Genomic DNA, 14819 nt, shown 5'->3' on the forward strand with positions numbered 1-14819 from the left:
TTGGTTTTTAAAATTTACAATCTACTCCTCATTCTTTGGATGATAAAGAATATTATATATGTATTCCTCGTTTTGTAAATGAACATACAAAGAAAATGCGGGATATTTTGACTAAAAATCTGCGAAGGTGTAAATATTTAAAATATAGGAGGTTTCTCGTATAATCCGAAGTATGGGTGATTATTAACAAAAAGAACCCCTAATTATTGGATTTTCTTATTCATAATTCGGGCCCCGATAAGAGAGGCCTTATGACCCGGTAACTCTATCGGGCCTCTAAACAATACGGCAGTCCAGTCTTCGGCAAAAGGCGAAACCCGCGCTAGTGCCTCGTTTTGCGTGCTCTCTCCACTACGGGGAGATGGGAAGAAGACCTTCCTCCACTACTCTGCCCTCTCTCTCTTCTCCTCTTCTTCCCCTTCTTGTCCTTCTTCTCCCTCTCGCCTCTCTCTTCTCCCTCTCTTCGAGCGAGCAAGCGCCTCTCAGAGGTATTCTTCTTCGCCTTCCCGAAAAGAAGCCTTCTTTCTTCGTGTACGATGCCCTAGAACTGATTCGAAGCTAGAGGATTCGGTTATGGTGCCGAGTATATGTTTTTTCTTTTCGACTTATGGGTTAGAGTTCTAGGGTTTTCCGTTTAGATACAGGTTTATTCTTAAAACCTTTTGCGGTTGATCTTTGTGTTTTTGTAGACTAAATGGTTTTCTTGTACTTTCAGAACTTTCTTCTATGTTAAAAGGCATTTCTGAGGAAAAAAGCAAGTATATTTTCTGATTTTTTATTGCATTTTTCATCTCAGAACCCATTTGTGATTGTAGCAACGTTTTCTTATAACTCGTTTGATCTCTTTGTTTTGGGCCATGACAGAAGTTAATTTGGAGAACCCTAGTATACGCTTTATTCCGTCGTTCATTGCCGGACAATTTTGCGAGCGAATCCGTATTTCTGGCATATCAAGGTTAAATCTTAGGAGCTATTCCAGTACGAGAAGGGTTATATTCAAGGTTTCAGAAGCCGTGCCTGAAAGACTTCATGGGACGACAGAGGTTTGCTTTCATAGGTAAGTGATAAGATTCTGACTCTTTGGAGTTCGTTGGAGACTTAGATCATTAGAGAATCTAATTTGGAAACTATTTGCAGGAACAATTCTATTGGCTTATGCAAATGCGAGATGGACGAATGGCAAGCTCTCCAGAAAGGGCAGTGGCGTGCTACAATATCTCCTTATGCGAACAGATATCTTGATGTAAAATTGAAGGATAAAATATCCAATTCCTTCACACTTTCCATTGAGGAAGGTATTTGAAATGCCTTTTATTCTAATTCTTAAACATTGATTTGATGTTAGTTTGTTCACTGAAGTTGAACATGATTTTCCTTCCATTCATGCAGAGTTTCAGCAATGGCGGTTGGTTTGCCTTGGTATTGGTTTTGTCCTGCTGCTCATGGCACCCATTGTTAGCAACTGGGTTCCATTTTATTATAGTAGTTCCATGGTTTTGGGAGTTGTACTTGTTGTTCTGATCATTCTCTTTCAGGTATTGTTTTATCATTGTTTCAAATATTTGAAGTTCTTATTATGAAAGATTCCTAATCCTCAGTTGGCCAAAACTAAAACCTAAAAGACTTGTTATCCAAACCCACCAAGCTATAATGATTACATACTAAAGCCATAAATTATGTATCATGACATCAGGAAAATACCAATATTGTGATATTGTATAAGAATGTTCATGTGGACCTGCACATATCTGCTGATACATCCTGATAAAACTAGTGAATATTTTAACAGTAGTAATTAGTTTGACCTTATGTCTTCCCAATTGATTGCTATTCCCTAATGTGGATTTTGTGGTATTATGTCATGAAACAGCAATATGTGTATTAAATCAGAGATCAATTTTTGTTGAGGTTTGTAAAAGTTAGTTGCTGATAGGTTACTTGAGAAATGACTGAACTTGTAAAAGTTGTCTTTCATGCTTTTCTTTAACTTTTTTTTTTTTGGCATTTACCATGGAAACTCTATTTGTCTAGGAATTTTCTATTGCTTACAGGGCACTGACTTTCTTGGATGGCTGTAGGGGATGAAATTGCTACCCACTGGAAGAAAAAATATCTTCTATCTAACAATTTATGGATCTGTGGTATGGATTAAATTTATTATTTTTCCATCTTATAGCTTGTATATCTAAGATTTTATAATTGGAATTCTGATTCATTTTAGTATGAATAGGATCATCTTGGCCTACTGTTTCTGATTGTTATTTTTTTTTTCCTTAATATTAGTTAGGTGTCGGTTCGTACATTGCGCACTACTTCTCCACATTGGTCAATTCTATTCTTGTGAATTTTGGGTTGAGCGAAGAGATGCATAACCCAGTAAGTCCATCTACTTTAATTGAAGCAGTGATATGGTATTATGATTCTGATTACATCCATATGTGTAAGCAGAAATTTTTGGTGTCAACTTCTCAAACTCTACACTTAAATATGTTATTTTTAATGTATCTAGTTCATCAAATGTTTTTAGGTAGTGATGATAATGTTTTTATGAATTTGAAGTCTTTAAATTTGAAGGAATATGGACATTGACCCTCATATTTGATCAGATTATGAAATACCACTTGGTGGCAACATGCCATCTGAAATTTTGATTTTGGAAACATATGTGATGATTGCGACTTCAATGAAGTTGAAGTTTATAATAGTCATCTTCTTTGAACTTGTTTTTTTTATTTACGCTAATTGAAGTACACTGGTGCTTTTTACAGTTTTCTTATTTTAATATGCCTCGATGCAGTAGTAGATTATTCTTTTTCGCTTCGATTTTCTTTTCTGGTTCTTGTTGTTAGTTGTTACTAGTTCTGTTATCTCTATTGCCAAATTTTCTGCACATTGCTGAAAGTTTGTGTTGATTACAGGTTTCCATTTTTATTTTAGTAGGAATAATCTTAACGGGAGCAGCTTTAGGCTACTGGATTGTGCGGAAATTTATACTTTCAAAAGAGGGCGGTGTAGATGCTGGGATAGCAGAATTTGTAAAATGGACGATGCGTGTTATTGCTCTTGTATTTGTTTCCCAGGTGTGTTTTTTTAATGATCTCTTTACTTGAATCATGTTTTGCGCTGAATCTTGTAGTGATATATATGTTTCTCTTTCTTGTTTCTTGCCAGAGCACTCTCGATTCTCTACTAGCATTGGTTGCTGTTGGTGTCTGTTGGAGTATTTGCTACCTAATTACTAAATGGAAGTTGTCACGAACAATTAAATTGTAAGTTCCACATAATCTGACATTTATTTCACGCCGAGACACTTAATATCTCAGTTTTGGATGCAGACAGCAGACACCATTGAAAAATGGAAGTTTGTGGCAGCGAAAGGTTAGGCAGGTATCTGCAAATAATAAACAGGCAGAATTTTTCAGTCGATCAACTAGGAAAGATCCGGGACAGAGTATTTGGGGGAGCTCAAGCAGTCCATATGCTTGGTCCAGATCACCAAAGAAAGGTAACAAATAAAGTGGAAAACTTAGCTTAATGGCACTTCTTGATATGTTTGTCATGTTCTAACTTGTGCTTTGTTCAGTAAATTTTGATTAGGCACTGTGTGCTAAGTTCATCCTGTTTGGCCTTTTGGGGATGTGATAACTTTTTCCACAGCTTGCTTTGTTGGCCTCTGTACATGGGATTTCTTTGGCATATCAAATATTTCAGCATGCCATATATAGATCATCTGAATGTGCTATTCTTGTCAAATTTGCCCGGCTATGAGATTTTTGAGTATAAAATATTTGGGAACCATAAGAAAAAGAAAGAATAGACATATATAGGATGAGTGTTAATGTACATTCCTTCTCACCTTGCTGTTAATAACAATGAAGATGCTAACCTTCAGTGTATTCATGAAGTAGCTTATTGAATAGGGGTATATGTAGATTACATCTCTATGGAAGAATTAACATATATCAGCTGACACCCACCCCAACTTTTGGTGAACACTGCAATGCTACTGACCTGGCCACCCATTGTGGATTTCTAATCTTGGAGTTTGATGGCCTTGAGACTTGAGACATAATTTGCTGGGGACTTTTTTACACACTGCATCAAGTCTCCTAATATGTGATGAATGAGCGGACTAGTATATAGTTAGACATATCTTCTTTCTCATCAAGTTGAGGACATAGATACTAGGTATTGTGTCCTCTGAGATCCAGTATATGATGTATTGCCTTTTTGTGAGCTAATTTATACTGATGAAATAGTTTGGTTTCCTTTATCTGGTTAGCTTATAACCATCATCTTCTATGTGCCTTATGCCAGTTTTCCTTGCATGTTATGCACTGATCTAAGAATATCTTGTGTCCCTCGTTAGTATTCTTCTATGTTTACTTCTAGATTTTATCCGATACTTGCTACTTTTATGGTGAGCAATTTCCGGCATTTCATAATTCTATTGTTTTCCACATACAGCACTTTTTCCTTAGAGGTTTTGAAAGATATAACCTTGTTCTTGCAGGACAGATCTTCACATCACCTAGCATGAAAATGATAAACCAGTATGAAGATTATTACTCAAGTTATCATAAAATGCCAAAACGCAAATTCTCCAAGAAGGATTGGGAGGACTTCACACGTGAATCAACTAGGGAAGCTCTGACTGACTGGGCTTCAACCACCGAGGTTGCAGAATGGCTTGCTGATAATGCTCATCGCCTGCGGGTCGATCGAGATAGCAGTTCTGACGAGAGCATGGCAAGCTCATCAGGTTCGTCTGAAGAAACTGCAGTGGAGAATTGCAATGCTCTAAGTCTCTTAAAGTGGTACTAAACTCAGCCTATTGTTTTGTTCATGTGTAACATAACGAAAATGAGGATGAACTGGACTAAGCTACCTCATTTTTTTACTTATCTTTTCCATGGTGGTCCTGTTGTCCCCTTGTCAAGCCAACTTTGATGGCAATTTTGGTTACTGTGGTTCCTCCCTCCTATTAGGTGATGCACAGTTGATGTACTTTGTCTAACGTGGTGGTAACTCTGGTTTTTCTTTTCCATGGTGGTCTTTTTTCCTTCATTTTTGTGTAATATGGCAATTGTAGTCGTGTACTTGTGTATAGCTACGAGGATAGCTACAGTTTTTCTGATTCTTTTTGTCTTCTTGAGGTAATTCTGCTTATGCTTATGCTTCCACAGGTTTCACATCTAAGTCACCATCCTTCCTTTTTCTATGATTAAGTCAACTCCTTGTAGAAGAGCAGTATATTATCAGGTTGTTCCGAGGTCTACCATCAGTTGAAAATTTCTTTTACTGAATGGTGGCTGAGGACAGAGAGGAAGTTTCAGAGAAGAGATAGGAGAAAAAAAGAAAAATAGAGAAAAAAGAGGCAGAATACCTCTCCTCTCCTTCTCGTTACTTAGGCGAAGAGAGGGAAGAGAGGAAGCTTGTCGAGAAAAACCCTCTCTTAGTAGGGAGAAGATATTCTATTCCTTATGTGAGATTTATACCACATATTATTTGCATGTAAGGTGAGAACCAAGTTTGTCATTGTCTGAAGGCTACAGCAGACGTTGATGTGCTGCATTTATCTACACACTCTTCAAACTTGTTGATCTATTGCTTTCATATCTCCCAGTAGATGCTTTTATTACCCCGTGAGTTAGTAGGAATCAACCGTACGAGCGAACGTTGACTAGTTTTTACGGCACTCTATCTTCCTCACAAAATAAAGTAAAATTTTAAATAAAAATAATAAAAAAATTTAAAAATTTTACTTCTAATTTATTTACTAAAATATTAAATTATTTTTACAACTAAATATATAAATTTTTATATAAGCCAAAAAAAATTTGGCTACTAAGATATTTAAATATATATTTTTAAATATTTAAGAGGCTAATAAGAATAAGATCAAAACTCGAGCAAACGGATAAGCTTGAGTCCAGCTTTGTTGTTGTACTGGTTGGGCTGACCGAAATGTATTTCTAATAAGATGGCAATTCCCTTGCAAGAAGGCCCCTCTACTCTTTCATTTTAAACCTCGCTCCTTCTGGGGACTAAAAAGAAAAGAAGGGAAAAGGTAGCGCTCCGATTTCCGAGAGAAACCTAGCCGTAACTCCTCCACCCCCAAATCTTCCCCCAACCAATCTCGAAACCTTTCCACCAATTTCTCACCCTTCGGAATTATCCCCTTAAATCGACCCGAACTCTTCCAATCCCGACGAAAACTTTACCAAATCTTACCAGGCGGATCGCTCCATGGTCGCATCGCACCGCCACCAATGATCCCAGAGCTCGTCCACCCCCCGCCGTCGTCTTCCTCAGCGACGGCGAGGGACCTCGCCGACTCCCCGACGAGTTCTCGATCCGTGACGGAGACCGTGAATGGATCCCACAAGTTCGTGATCCAGGGCTACTCCTTAGCGAAGGGGATGGGGGTTGGGAAACACATCGCGAGCGATAACTTCACGGTTGGGGGTTACCAGTGGGCGATCTACTTCTATCCAGACGGGAAGAATCCCGAGGACAATTCCGCGTACGTGTCCGTCTTCATCGCGCTCGCCAGCGAGGGCACCGACGTGAGAGCGCTGTTCGAGCTAACCCTAGTGGATCAGAGCGGGAAGGCGAAGCACAAGGTGCACAGCCACTTCGATCGATCGCTCGAGAGCGGGCCGTACACGCTCAAGTATCGCGGTAGCATGTGGTAATAGATCGCGAGTATTCCTCTTTTTGTTTTTCTGTTCCAAAATTCTGGAATTTTCATGTCGGATTTCTTACCCTTTTTTCTTTATTGGTGAGTTGTCCATGAATTCATAGGGTAAGATTAGCAGTTGTTGTTGTTGTCGTCGTCTTGCTTTAATTTCATTTCCTTAATCTGGTATAGTTAAGTTGCTGAAACTTGGAAATTTCTTGGATGGATTATATTGGTAATTGGCTACTGTTGTTGCTGTAGCATTATCCCTCTTTGGACAAGCATAAGAAATATAATTTTTGTGCTAATCAGTAGCACAGGTTTGCACAATTGGAAATATCTGATGGTTGAAGTTTCATCTAACTTGCATTACAAGAACATTAGCAGCTAACCATATTGCTAATAATCTAGATGTAAAATATAATTAGTTCAATCCTAACACTTCATGCATGGGAGGCATTGTTGCTGGGTGGCTAAGTTTTAAGCTGAATATATATCATTTGAAAGCTGTTATAAAACTTCTTAGGTATTCACATATGCTTTTTTCTCTTTCTAATTTCGTTAATATTTGTCGCAGTGCGACTGTTATCTTGTATTAGGCTTCTTAACTTGTAATGTGATTTGTCTCCTTAGGGGTTATAAGCGTTTCTTCAGACGAACGGCACTTGAGACTTCAGATTTTCTTAAAGATGACTGCTTGAAGATAAATTGCACTGTTGGTGTTGTCGTATCTGCTACAGATTGTTCCAGACCACATTCAATACAAGTACCCGATTCTGATATAGGTTTGCACTTTGGCATGCTTCTTGAAAATCAGGAAGGCTCAGATGTTGTTTTTAACGTGTCTGGAGAAAAAGTCTATGCCCACAAGTTGGTTTTGGCTGCTAGATCTTCTGTATTCCGAACTGAATTTTTTGATGAGTTGGATGATGGTAAGGATGATGGTAATGATGAGATTGTCATTTCTGATATGGAACCAAAGGTCTTCAAGGTGAGGATGTTTGTTATCTTCTCCATAACTACATTATCATGCTGTCCTAATGAATGCATAACTGCTTAAAGGCTGCTCATCAATTTGGTAATATCTGAGTTTTTTTTTGGCAGGCTATGTTGCACTTTGTCTACAAAGATACTCTTGTTGATGATGACTTGTTAGGTGCATCAAGTTCTGTATCTTCAGTATCCGACTCTTTGGCTGCAAAATTATTAGCCGCAGCAGATAAATACGACTTGGGAAGGCTTCGATTATTATGTGAATCTTACTTGTGCAAAGATATATCTGTAGATTCTGTTGCAAGCACTCTTGCATTGGCTGATCGTCACCATGCCATGGAACTTAAAGCAGTTTGTCTAAAGTTTGCTGCTGAAAACCTTGCAGGTATTTAATTTTTTATTTGTAGCTGTTATTAGCTCTCATTATATTTAAGAGGCCACCATAGGGTCAAATTGTTAAAGGAACATGCCCGGATTTTGTTAAGGGGGAACATTTATATTTTACCAGTTTGCTGTTATACTCTTTGCTGGTTGGCAGTTTCAGTGCATAAAGATCTACCTTTTGCATGGTTATTTGTTGAGTACATGTTCACGCGTAGCAGCCATGCCAACTTTCTTGATTGATTTGCATTTCTTTCTCTAGTTAATTATTGGCAATTTCAATGTATAGATTTTAATTTTGTAGAAACAATTCATGCTCAGTGTTAAGAAGTGGTTGGGAATATATGTTTATTGTAGGAACTTCCAACATAATTAGATGATTTTTGTTCTCTCGTCAACTTTGGGCATCATCTTCTGAAAAGCATAATATAGAGTAATAGCCATTCAAGAAATCAGATCAAATTGTTAGTAAATATCGCATTTCTCTCTCGAATATTTAGCTATCTCTATTGAATTACTTGAAGCAAGCTCTTCAATTCTACATTACTGAGCTTATGCTGTGGTTTCAGTCGTTTTATTAAACTGTATGACATTCCAGACAGCCTTGTCTCTCTGCAGCTGTAATCCGGTCTGATGGATTTGAGTATCTGAAAGACAACTCTCCATCACTGCAGTCAGAACTTCTGAGGACGGTCGCAGGTTGTGAAGAGGAGTGCAGCAGTGGGGGAAAGAGCCAGAGTGTGTGGGCACAGCTTTCAGATGGCGGTGACACCAGTGGCCGCAGGGTGAGGCCAAGAACTTAATAGTGATTAACTGACAAGCTCTCTTGTATAAACAGACTCAATTTATGCGTGTCAGGGTCTGTAATACTGCATTTTATTCTATGATGTTATGTTCTCCATTTTCGTTTCTGTCCGTGGTAATGGTGGCATTAGTCTTATCATTTACTGGTATGTTGACAATATACAAAAGTAAAATAGGCAAACGTGATTGTCATTAATTCTGAAGAATGTGTCTAATAGCCAATCAAGAATGATAGATGCTAACTCAATTGGTTTTCAACAGAGTTTGAGACACATTCGAATGGTGTCCTCGGATTCATATTTGTTTGGCTTTGCATCTCAATTTATCTGAGCCAATATCCATATATCCATCATTTAAAGAACAAAAGGACAGCCTTTTATAAATAAGACTGCATATTTAATGAGAAAAGCTTCGGATCATACAAATATCAAGTTCATAATCAAGGATATCATCTGTAGCGCCTGCTACGTAAAGATTTTGCTAACAGCAACAAACAACTCATTTCTACGGTTTTGACTGTGGGTAACAGCAAAGAGAACGCCAGAATATTGTGATCCCATACATATAACATTATAATGAAGCAGAGAAGAATGAGGTGCCGACACCGATTGACTCGAACTGGATTTGTCAGCTGACAAGAAGAGAAAATTTTGAGTGTGATTGATCGACAGAGACATTATCTATTTAATGGTGAAGAAGCTGCAATACCTTAAAGGTTTCAGATGTTTCTATTCCAGAGCTTGCTCGATCTCATTCAGCCAAATGTTGCAATAAGGAACTGTTTATAGATGCTCATGAACTTCGCCACAAAAGCTGTGCGGTGATCCCCAGTCACGAGATTACGTTACACAGTATATGGAAAAATAAATCATATATCACTTTATTACATTACTCAATCCTTCAAACATCTGAGACTAGCAATGAAAATCTTAAGAAGAGCATCAGCAAAAGTAAAATCATTAAAACATCCAACACGCTCCAAAATTTACACTAACAATCTCTACATGGGAACTTGTCACGATGATTCTAGATTATAGAACTATGAAAATAATAATAATAACCAATCCGTCATCCAACAATTTGGAGTTGGCTATGTGGATCCTTTTCTTTCATCTCTAATAAGTGGATTGGTTTGTGTCGAGTGCGCTATGATATCTTCTCTAACTTTCTCCCTGCATGTTAGTTTTAATCTTCCCCTCTTAAGGAACCTTCTTTGTCCAACCAACATGATCGACTTCAGGACTTTATGCCAATAATATATCTAAATTTAGGTAATTCTTGCCATTTTCCTGACTTCGGAAGCAGAAAAAGTGAAATAATTTTGTTCTGCCTTTAGCTGCTGTATGAGAATATATTTGCTTGGAGAAGTTACAGGGTTCTGCTTCTGGTGGCAACAAGCTATTGGGTAGTCGTGCTTGTGGGGTCAACTCAATATGTTCTAAAAAAAAGATTGAATAGCCATGAATGGTGATTGGATTGGATTGATGATAACGTAGAATTTTGGGTCCATCAAATCAACACATAAAAAAAGAAAAAGACTTATGGAAAAGAATATGATAGCTGGTAGCTCGGTAGATTTCCCACGTACATTATCAAGCTACCAATACAGTATCAATCCCCTACCTATCTACCATCTAAATTTGTGCACTATTCCACAAATCATGACATATCATGGCTGTGGCCTTGACGTTTTAGATGAGGTACCACTCATGTCACTAATATGGACCTGATGGCTCTAACAAGATGCTACTAACACTAAAGGACATAAAACAAGTATGAACATGTATATTAGAAAAGAATGTACAACTTGCTAGAAAGGACAACTCAAGCACCTTCTATGTGGAATATTGGTTTTGCCCCAAGACGCATCTTGTGTTCCTGCAAAAATACATAAAAGAAAATATTAAGGAAGTAAGGCCTCTTTCAGCACCTCGATATCATAGAGGGGTCACAAGTTTCTCTACAAAACTGAAGGTAAAGCACATTTATAAATGAAGAAATCGGAATGGAATGTCACTATAAATGAGGAAAGCGCTTAGTCCTGGGTGAAGGAGCAATTTGATTGTCAATAGGAGGATCAGACTCGCACTCACCATAAGATTCTGAACATGATGATCTTTTCATAATTTTGATGGTTTTGAGTGCGAACATAAAGTAAGAGATCTCTAGGATCTAATCATAGCTATCAGCAACAAATCCAACCTCAATTTATTGTAAATATTTTATTCTTGACAACTTAATTCTTTACCCGCTGTACTTACATAGTATGCAGCCCAATGACAAACTTCATGTTTTAACTCAGAATCCAACTTCTTCAGTAATTCTGACAACAATTTCTGCAAAATGTAAACAGCTAAGTAAAGTAGAAAGGGAATAATCAATTGAAAAAACATTATACGATTATCCTTTCACCTTCAAGATAACTTCAGGAGGAATACAATTAACAAGTAGCTCATACAATTTTCCACGAACTGAAAATAACCTGGGAACATGGAGAGCAGAAGTGTTCACATATGAGCTCTGTAAGACAGTTCAAGTTGGTAAGCTAGATAAGAGTTTTATCAAAGAGAACCAAAGTGAAACACAGTCATGTAAATGACAGACAAGAAACTTTTCACAATAAAGGAAAAGATTGAAACCTTTTAGGGCTCTGCTCCTTCATGATATCGGATGCTATCTCTGAGACATACTGCTCCCAGTCAAGTGGTGGCACCACTTGATTATCAGTAAATGGATATCTAGAATCCAGATAATGACATACTAACATCAAACCAGATGTTATGAGGCCCGAGGTACAATTACAGTAAATATAAAATAAAATTATGTAAAGAGCACAAGGTTTCAAGAAAGCTTACTGCTGCACTCGGCAAGTCTCAAAAAATAATATTGCCCTTCTCAAATTGCGATTGGATTGTGCAGCTATACGAGCTGATAATCCAACTGGAAGATGTAGCTTCTCCTTCTTTCCAATAAACTCTAACACTCCAATAATCTGCACAATAACATATCTACAAGGCTTAAAAAACATATTCTAGTGAACTCTGCAACACAAGATTATAAGAATGGAAAAAGTATATATCTCTTGAATTTCCCTCTTCTGCCAACTTTGATGATAACAGATTTCTAGAATTAAGTCAATTTGCTTCAAGACATTTTTAGGACTTTAAGTCATGATGAACAGTGCAAGTTTTCAACTTGGAAGACTGATTAATTTACACCAATTCAACATGACCTTGTAAATTCAATTCAGCTTTTGATATTCTCAATGTTTCCTTTATAGTCTTCATGCATCTCAAATAGTTTCATCTGTACCCATATATGAAAGATCTCAACAGAATATGCCCTTACTCAACAATATAAAGAAGACAAAGAAATCATGTGCAGAAGGGCAACAATGCTAAGGTAATTAAAAAAAAAATGCAGGTAGGAAGCAAGAAAATAGTGAGCAGCAACACTTCAAATAGAAAAATTAACCTGTTCTTCAGTGGGTGCATTAACACGCACATTCAGACAACGAGACCTAACAGCCTCAGTAACTTTTGAAGAGCTATTGCAGCACATAATTAGCCTGCAGGATGCACTATATTTTTCCATCGTTCTCCGGAGAGAATGCTGAGCTTCTCTTGATAGCTTGTCAACTTCATTAAGTACTAGAACTGCAAGTTACAAAATTTTTGTTAATGCAGTATTATATTAGATCCTTTGATTGTACTTGCCGTATTTTGCATAAAGAGGAAGTACTGTAAACACATAGCTGGATTCAATCCTAGTCTAACTTCTAAACCTAAGCCAATCCACTGAGTCAATTTGGATCTGATACCCAAGACACAAGAAGTCCAAGAAAAAGTCCCAAGACACAAAAAGTCTAACATGACATGACCAAGAAATATTTTTGACTGCATTGAAATACATTTTGTGAGGTTTGCATAAGTTTGCTCCTATGGTTAAATTAGACCTGCTAGAACTTCTAAAATAGATCCTCCAATAAATAACACTGGATTTATACAGAAACTTCATGGTTTCAGAAAAAATAAATGTAAACAAATAACCAACAAAATTCTAAGAAATTCTGGCTATCAAATGTATCAAATAATATGCAACAGTAACCTTAGTTCCCTATACGGGTATTTGCTTAGAAACTTTAAAAAAACTATTTAATATAAATTAATTTCTTAATATATGAATAGCTTAAGATTTTACACAACATGATCTCTTCACATTATATCAGAGCAACCTGACATTTCTCTGCTACATTCAGGACTACATCTAGGTGTAATTCCCAGTTAAGCAAGCATAAACACAGTTTGCAAATTGAGCTTCCAATCTCTTCAAGGACACAAAAAAAGGGAAAAATCCTACATCTGCACTACTGATAATCTAAGAAAAAGTTCTACCTTTAAAACCCTTTTTCCCTTTGGTGTCTATTGGCCTATTCTTTGCCATCTCTTTAATGATCTCCTGAACAACATATCTATCCTGAAAACCTGCATCACTTGGATTCATCTCCACATGGTGGCTGCTTGACAACATAGTCAATTCTAGCTCAATTGTCCGAGTACCAGCCTGCACAAGAAAATTTATTTTCCATATCTTAAGAGATGAAACTGAAAAGCACCCGCACCTCATGATAAGTTCCAATTCGACAGGAAAATAACAAAGAAAGGATAAGAAAGAAAGAGAAATTAAAGCTCACATTAATCTTCCACATCTTGCTCTCTAATTTCACCTGCAAAGATGGTACAAAACCACTGGATCAAAGAGAGAGAGAGATGAAAATATATCAACTAGAATTCGTTGAATTAGAGACTAATCTAGAAAAAAAAAACATACCTTTTCCGCTCCGGGCCCGAACATTTGCTTGATCAAGGCCATGATTAGGGTTTTCTTGCCCGAGCCAGACGGGCCGTAGAAGAGGAGATGGGGACAGTCCTGCTCCGATACCTACCAAGAGAATCGAACAAAGATCCTAAAGAATCCTTCAAAAAATGGGGGAGACTGGAGGACCGCATCAAGAAACCCTAGACTAATGTGAGGGAAATCGGAGAAGGTATCGGAGTAACGCACCAGCTTCTTGAGATTCTTGGCGATGTCTTCGTGGACGACGATCTTGTCTAGGGTTCTCGGCCGGTACTTGTCGACCCACAGCATCTTTCCTCGTCGGGGGGAGAGAGTGAGAGAGAGAGAGAGGGCAAAAGAGGAGGAGAGAGAGAATTATGAGGGCAGTGAAGCGAGCGAAGTGGCGGGAAAGATGACTGTCGTATAGAAGAGGCAGGCGAGAGAGGGACGGTCGGATAGGATTACTAAGCTGATCGTCACCGTCCAAAAGTATGAAGGTTGCTGCTTTGCTGCTAGGGTGGTAACGAATCGGATTCAGGTTGGAGAACCTACTCGGATGTAGTAATCCATCATTACGTAAAAATCGAGTGTCTTTATGCAAAAGTTGGCAGGATATTGGGATCTGAGCACTAGCAGTTGGGTTAATAAGTGGAACTATCATTTTTCCCTTTTTAAACGATTCTAAGCACACCTTGTTGAGAAGCAATTACAAGTTTACAACTCATAGATCATTTTTATATATTCACAATAATATATTTGAATCAAAATAGATAATAGAGCATAAAGTTTCAACATTTTAAAATTTTCTTTATATTTATATATATATATATATGTTTCTCGTTTGAGGTTTAATTAAAATTATTACATTCATTATCTTTCATCTTCACAACAGCATATCATGTCTAAAATAGACTACTGAATATAAGGTTATAATCTTCCAAACTAAACAGTTCAAAATCTTAATAAAATATTAAACAGTTTAATACATTTAACAAATAATGCGATTAACTATTCTATATTTAATATAAAAAGGTATAATCATCTTCTTTTTTTAGTAAAGCGCTGAAATATTTGAAGTTTTCTTTCAATAAAAATACTGATAAAATCTAAAATTAAATGTTAA

At 37.2% G+C, this 14819-nt stretch overlaps 3 protein-coding genes across 5 annotated transcripts; 2 read left to right on the plus strand and 1 right to left on the minus strand.

Annotated features, from left to right (window-relative positions):
• The first annotated feature begins 283 nt into the window (after nucleotides 1-283).
• On the plus strand, nucleotides 284-5045 carry LOC140759725 (uncharacterized). Of its 2 annotated transcripts, none has more exons than XM_073096358.1 (10): nucleotides 284-488; nucleotides 865-1057; nucleotides 1138-1295; nucleotides 1390-1535; nucleotides 2079-2141; nucleotides 2284-2376; nucleotides 2919-3080; nucleotides 3172-3269; nucleotides 3336-3505; nucleotides 4514-5045. In XM_073096358.1, the coding sequence occupies exons 1-10, from the start codon at nucleotides 362-364 to the stop codon at nucleotides 4822-4824; spliced, it is 1521 nt and encodes a 506-aa protein (XP_072952459.1). In that variant the 5' UTR covers nucleotides 284-361; the 3' UTR covers nucleotides 4825-5045. The 2 variants fall into 2 exon arrangements, with proteins under 2 accessions (XP_072952459.1, XP_072952460.1); XM_073096359.1 differs by having other exon boundaries at nucleotides 4519-4680.
• A 977-nt stretch (nucleotides 5046-6022) lies between these two features.
• LOC140758914 (BTB/POZ and MATH domain-containing protein 4-like) lies at nucleotides 6023-8967 on the plus strand. 2 transcript variants are annotated; one of them, XM_073095312.1, is made up of 4 exons: nucleotides 6023-6694; nucleotides 7316-7673; nucleotides 7787-8060; nucleotides 8655-8817. In XM_073095312.1, exons 1-4 carry the CDS (start codon nucleotides 6273-6275, stop codon nucleotides 8678-8680), a joined length of 1080 nt encoding a protein of 359 aa, XP_072951413.1. In that variant the 5' UTR covers nucleotides 6023-6272; the 3' UTR covers nucleotides 8681-8817. The 2 variants fall into 2 exon arrangements, with proteins under 2 accessions (XP_072951413.1, XP_072951412.1); XM_073095311.1 differs by having other exon boundaries at nucleotides 6024-6694; nucleotides 8675-8967.
• Nucleotides 8968-9159: 192 nt separating this feature from the next.
• LOC140758915 (replication factor C subunit 5) lies at nucleotides 9160-14430 on the minus strand. Its single transcript, XM_073095313.1, has 12 exons — nucleotides 13925-14430; nucleotides 13691-13801; nucleotides 13554-13586; nucleotides 13255-13423; nucleotides 12335-12516; nucleotides 11716-11852; nucleotides 11500-11598; nucleotides 11273-11342; nucleotides 11122-11196; nucleotides 10693-10738; nucleotides 9569-9673; nucleotides 9160-9491 (listed from the first exon to the last, which is right to left on the minus strand). The coding sequence occupies exons 1-11, from the start codon at nucleotides 14006-14008 to the stop codon at nucleotides 9615-9617; spliced, it is 1065 nt and encodes a 354-aa protein (XP_072951414.1). The 5' UTR covers nucleotides 14009-14430; the 3' UTR covers nucleotides 9160-9491; nucleotides 9569-9614.
• Between the last annotated feature and the right edge of the window lie 389 nt (nucleotides 14431-14819).

The sequence above is a fragment of the Typha angustifolia genome, chromosome 4 (genome assembly GCF_048772165.1).
Source record: "Typha angustifolia cultivar Huaian chromosome 4, ASM4877216v1, whole genome shotgun sequence".
Lineage (NCBI taxonomy): Eukaryota > Viridiplantae > Streptophyta > Magnoliopsida > Poales > Typhaceae > Typha > Typha angustifolia.

Coding starts and splice junctions, on each gene's coding strand:
- LOC140759725 (XM_073096358.1), top strand. CDS start 362: ATGGGAAGAAGACCTTCCTCCACTACTCTGCCCTCTCTCTCTTCTCCT. Junction 2,377..2,918: donor GCGAAGAGATGCATAACCCA/GTAAGTCCATCT, acceptor TGTTGATTACAG/GTTTCCATTTTTATTTTAGT. Junction 3,506..4,513: donor GTCCAGATCACCAAAGAAAG/GTAACAAATAAA, acceptor TTGTTCTTGCAG/GACAGATCTTCACATCACCT.
- LOC140758914 (XM_073095311.1), top strand. CDS start 6,273: ATGATCCCAGAGCTCGTCCACCCCCCGCCGTCGTCTTCCTCAGCGACG. Junction 6,695..7,315: donor AAGTATCGCGGTAGCATGTG/GTAATAGATCGC, acceptor TTGTCTCCTTAG/GGGTTATAAGCGTTTCTTCA. Junction 7,674..7,786: donor TGGAACCAAAGGTCTTCAAG/GTGAGGATGTTT, acceptor TTTTTTTGGCAG/GCTATGTTGCACTTTGTCTA.
- LOC140758915 (XM_073095313.1), bottom strand. CDS start 14,008: ATGCTGTGGGTCGACAAGTACCGGCCGAGAACCCTAGACAAGATCGTC. Junction 13,802..13,924: donor CCAAGAATCTCAAGAAGCTG/GTGCGTTACTCC, acceptor TTCTCTTGGTAG/GTATCGGAGCAGGACTGTCC. Junction 11,599..11,715: donor GAGACTTGCCGAGTGCAGCA/GTAAGCTTTCTT, acceptor TCTGGATTCTAG/ATATCCATTTACTGATAATC.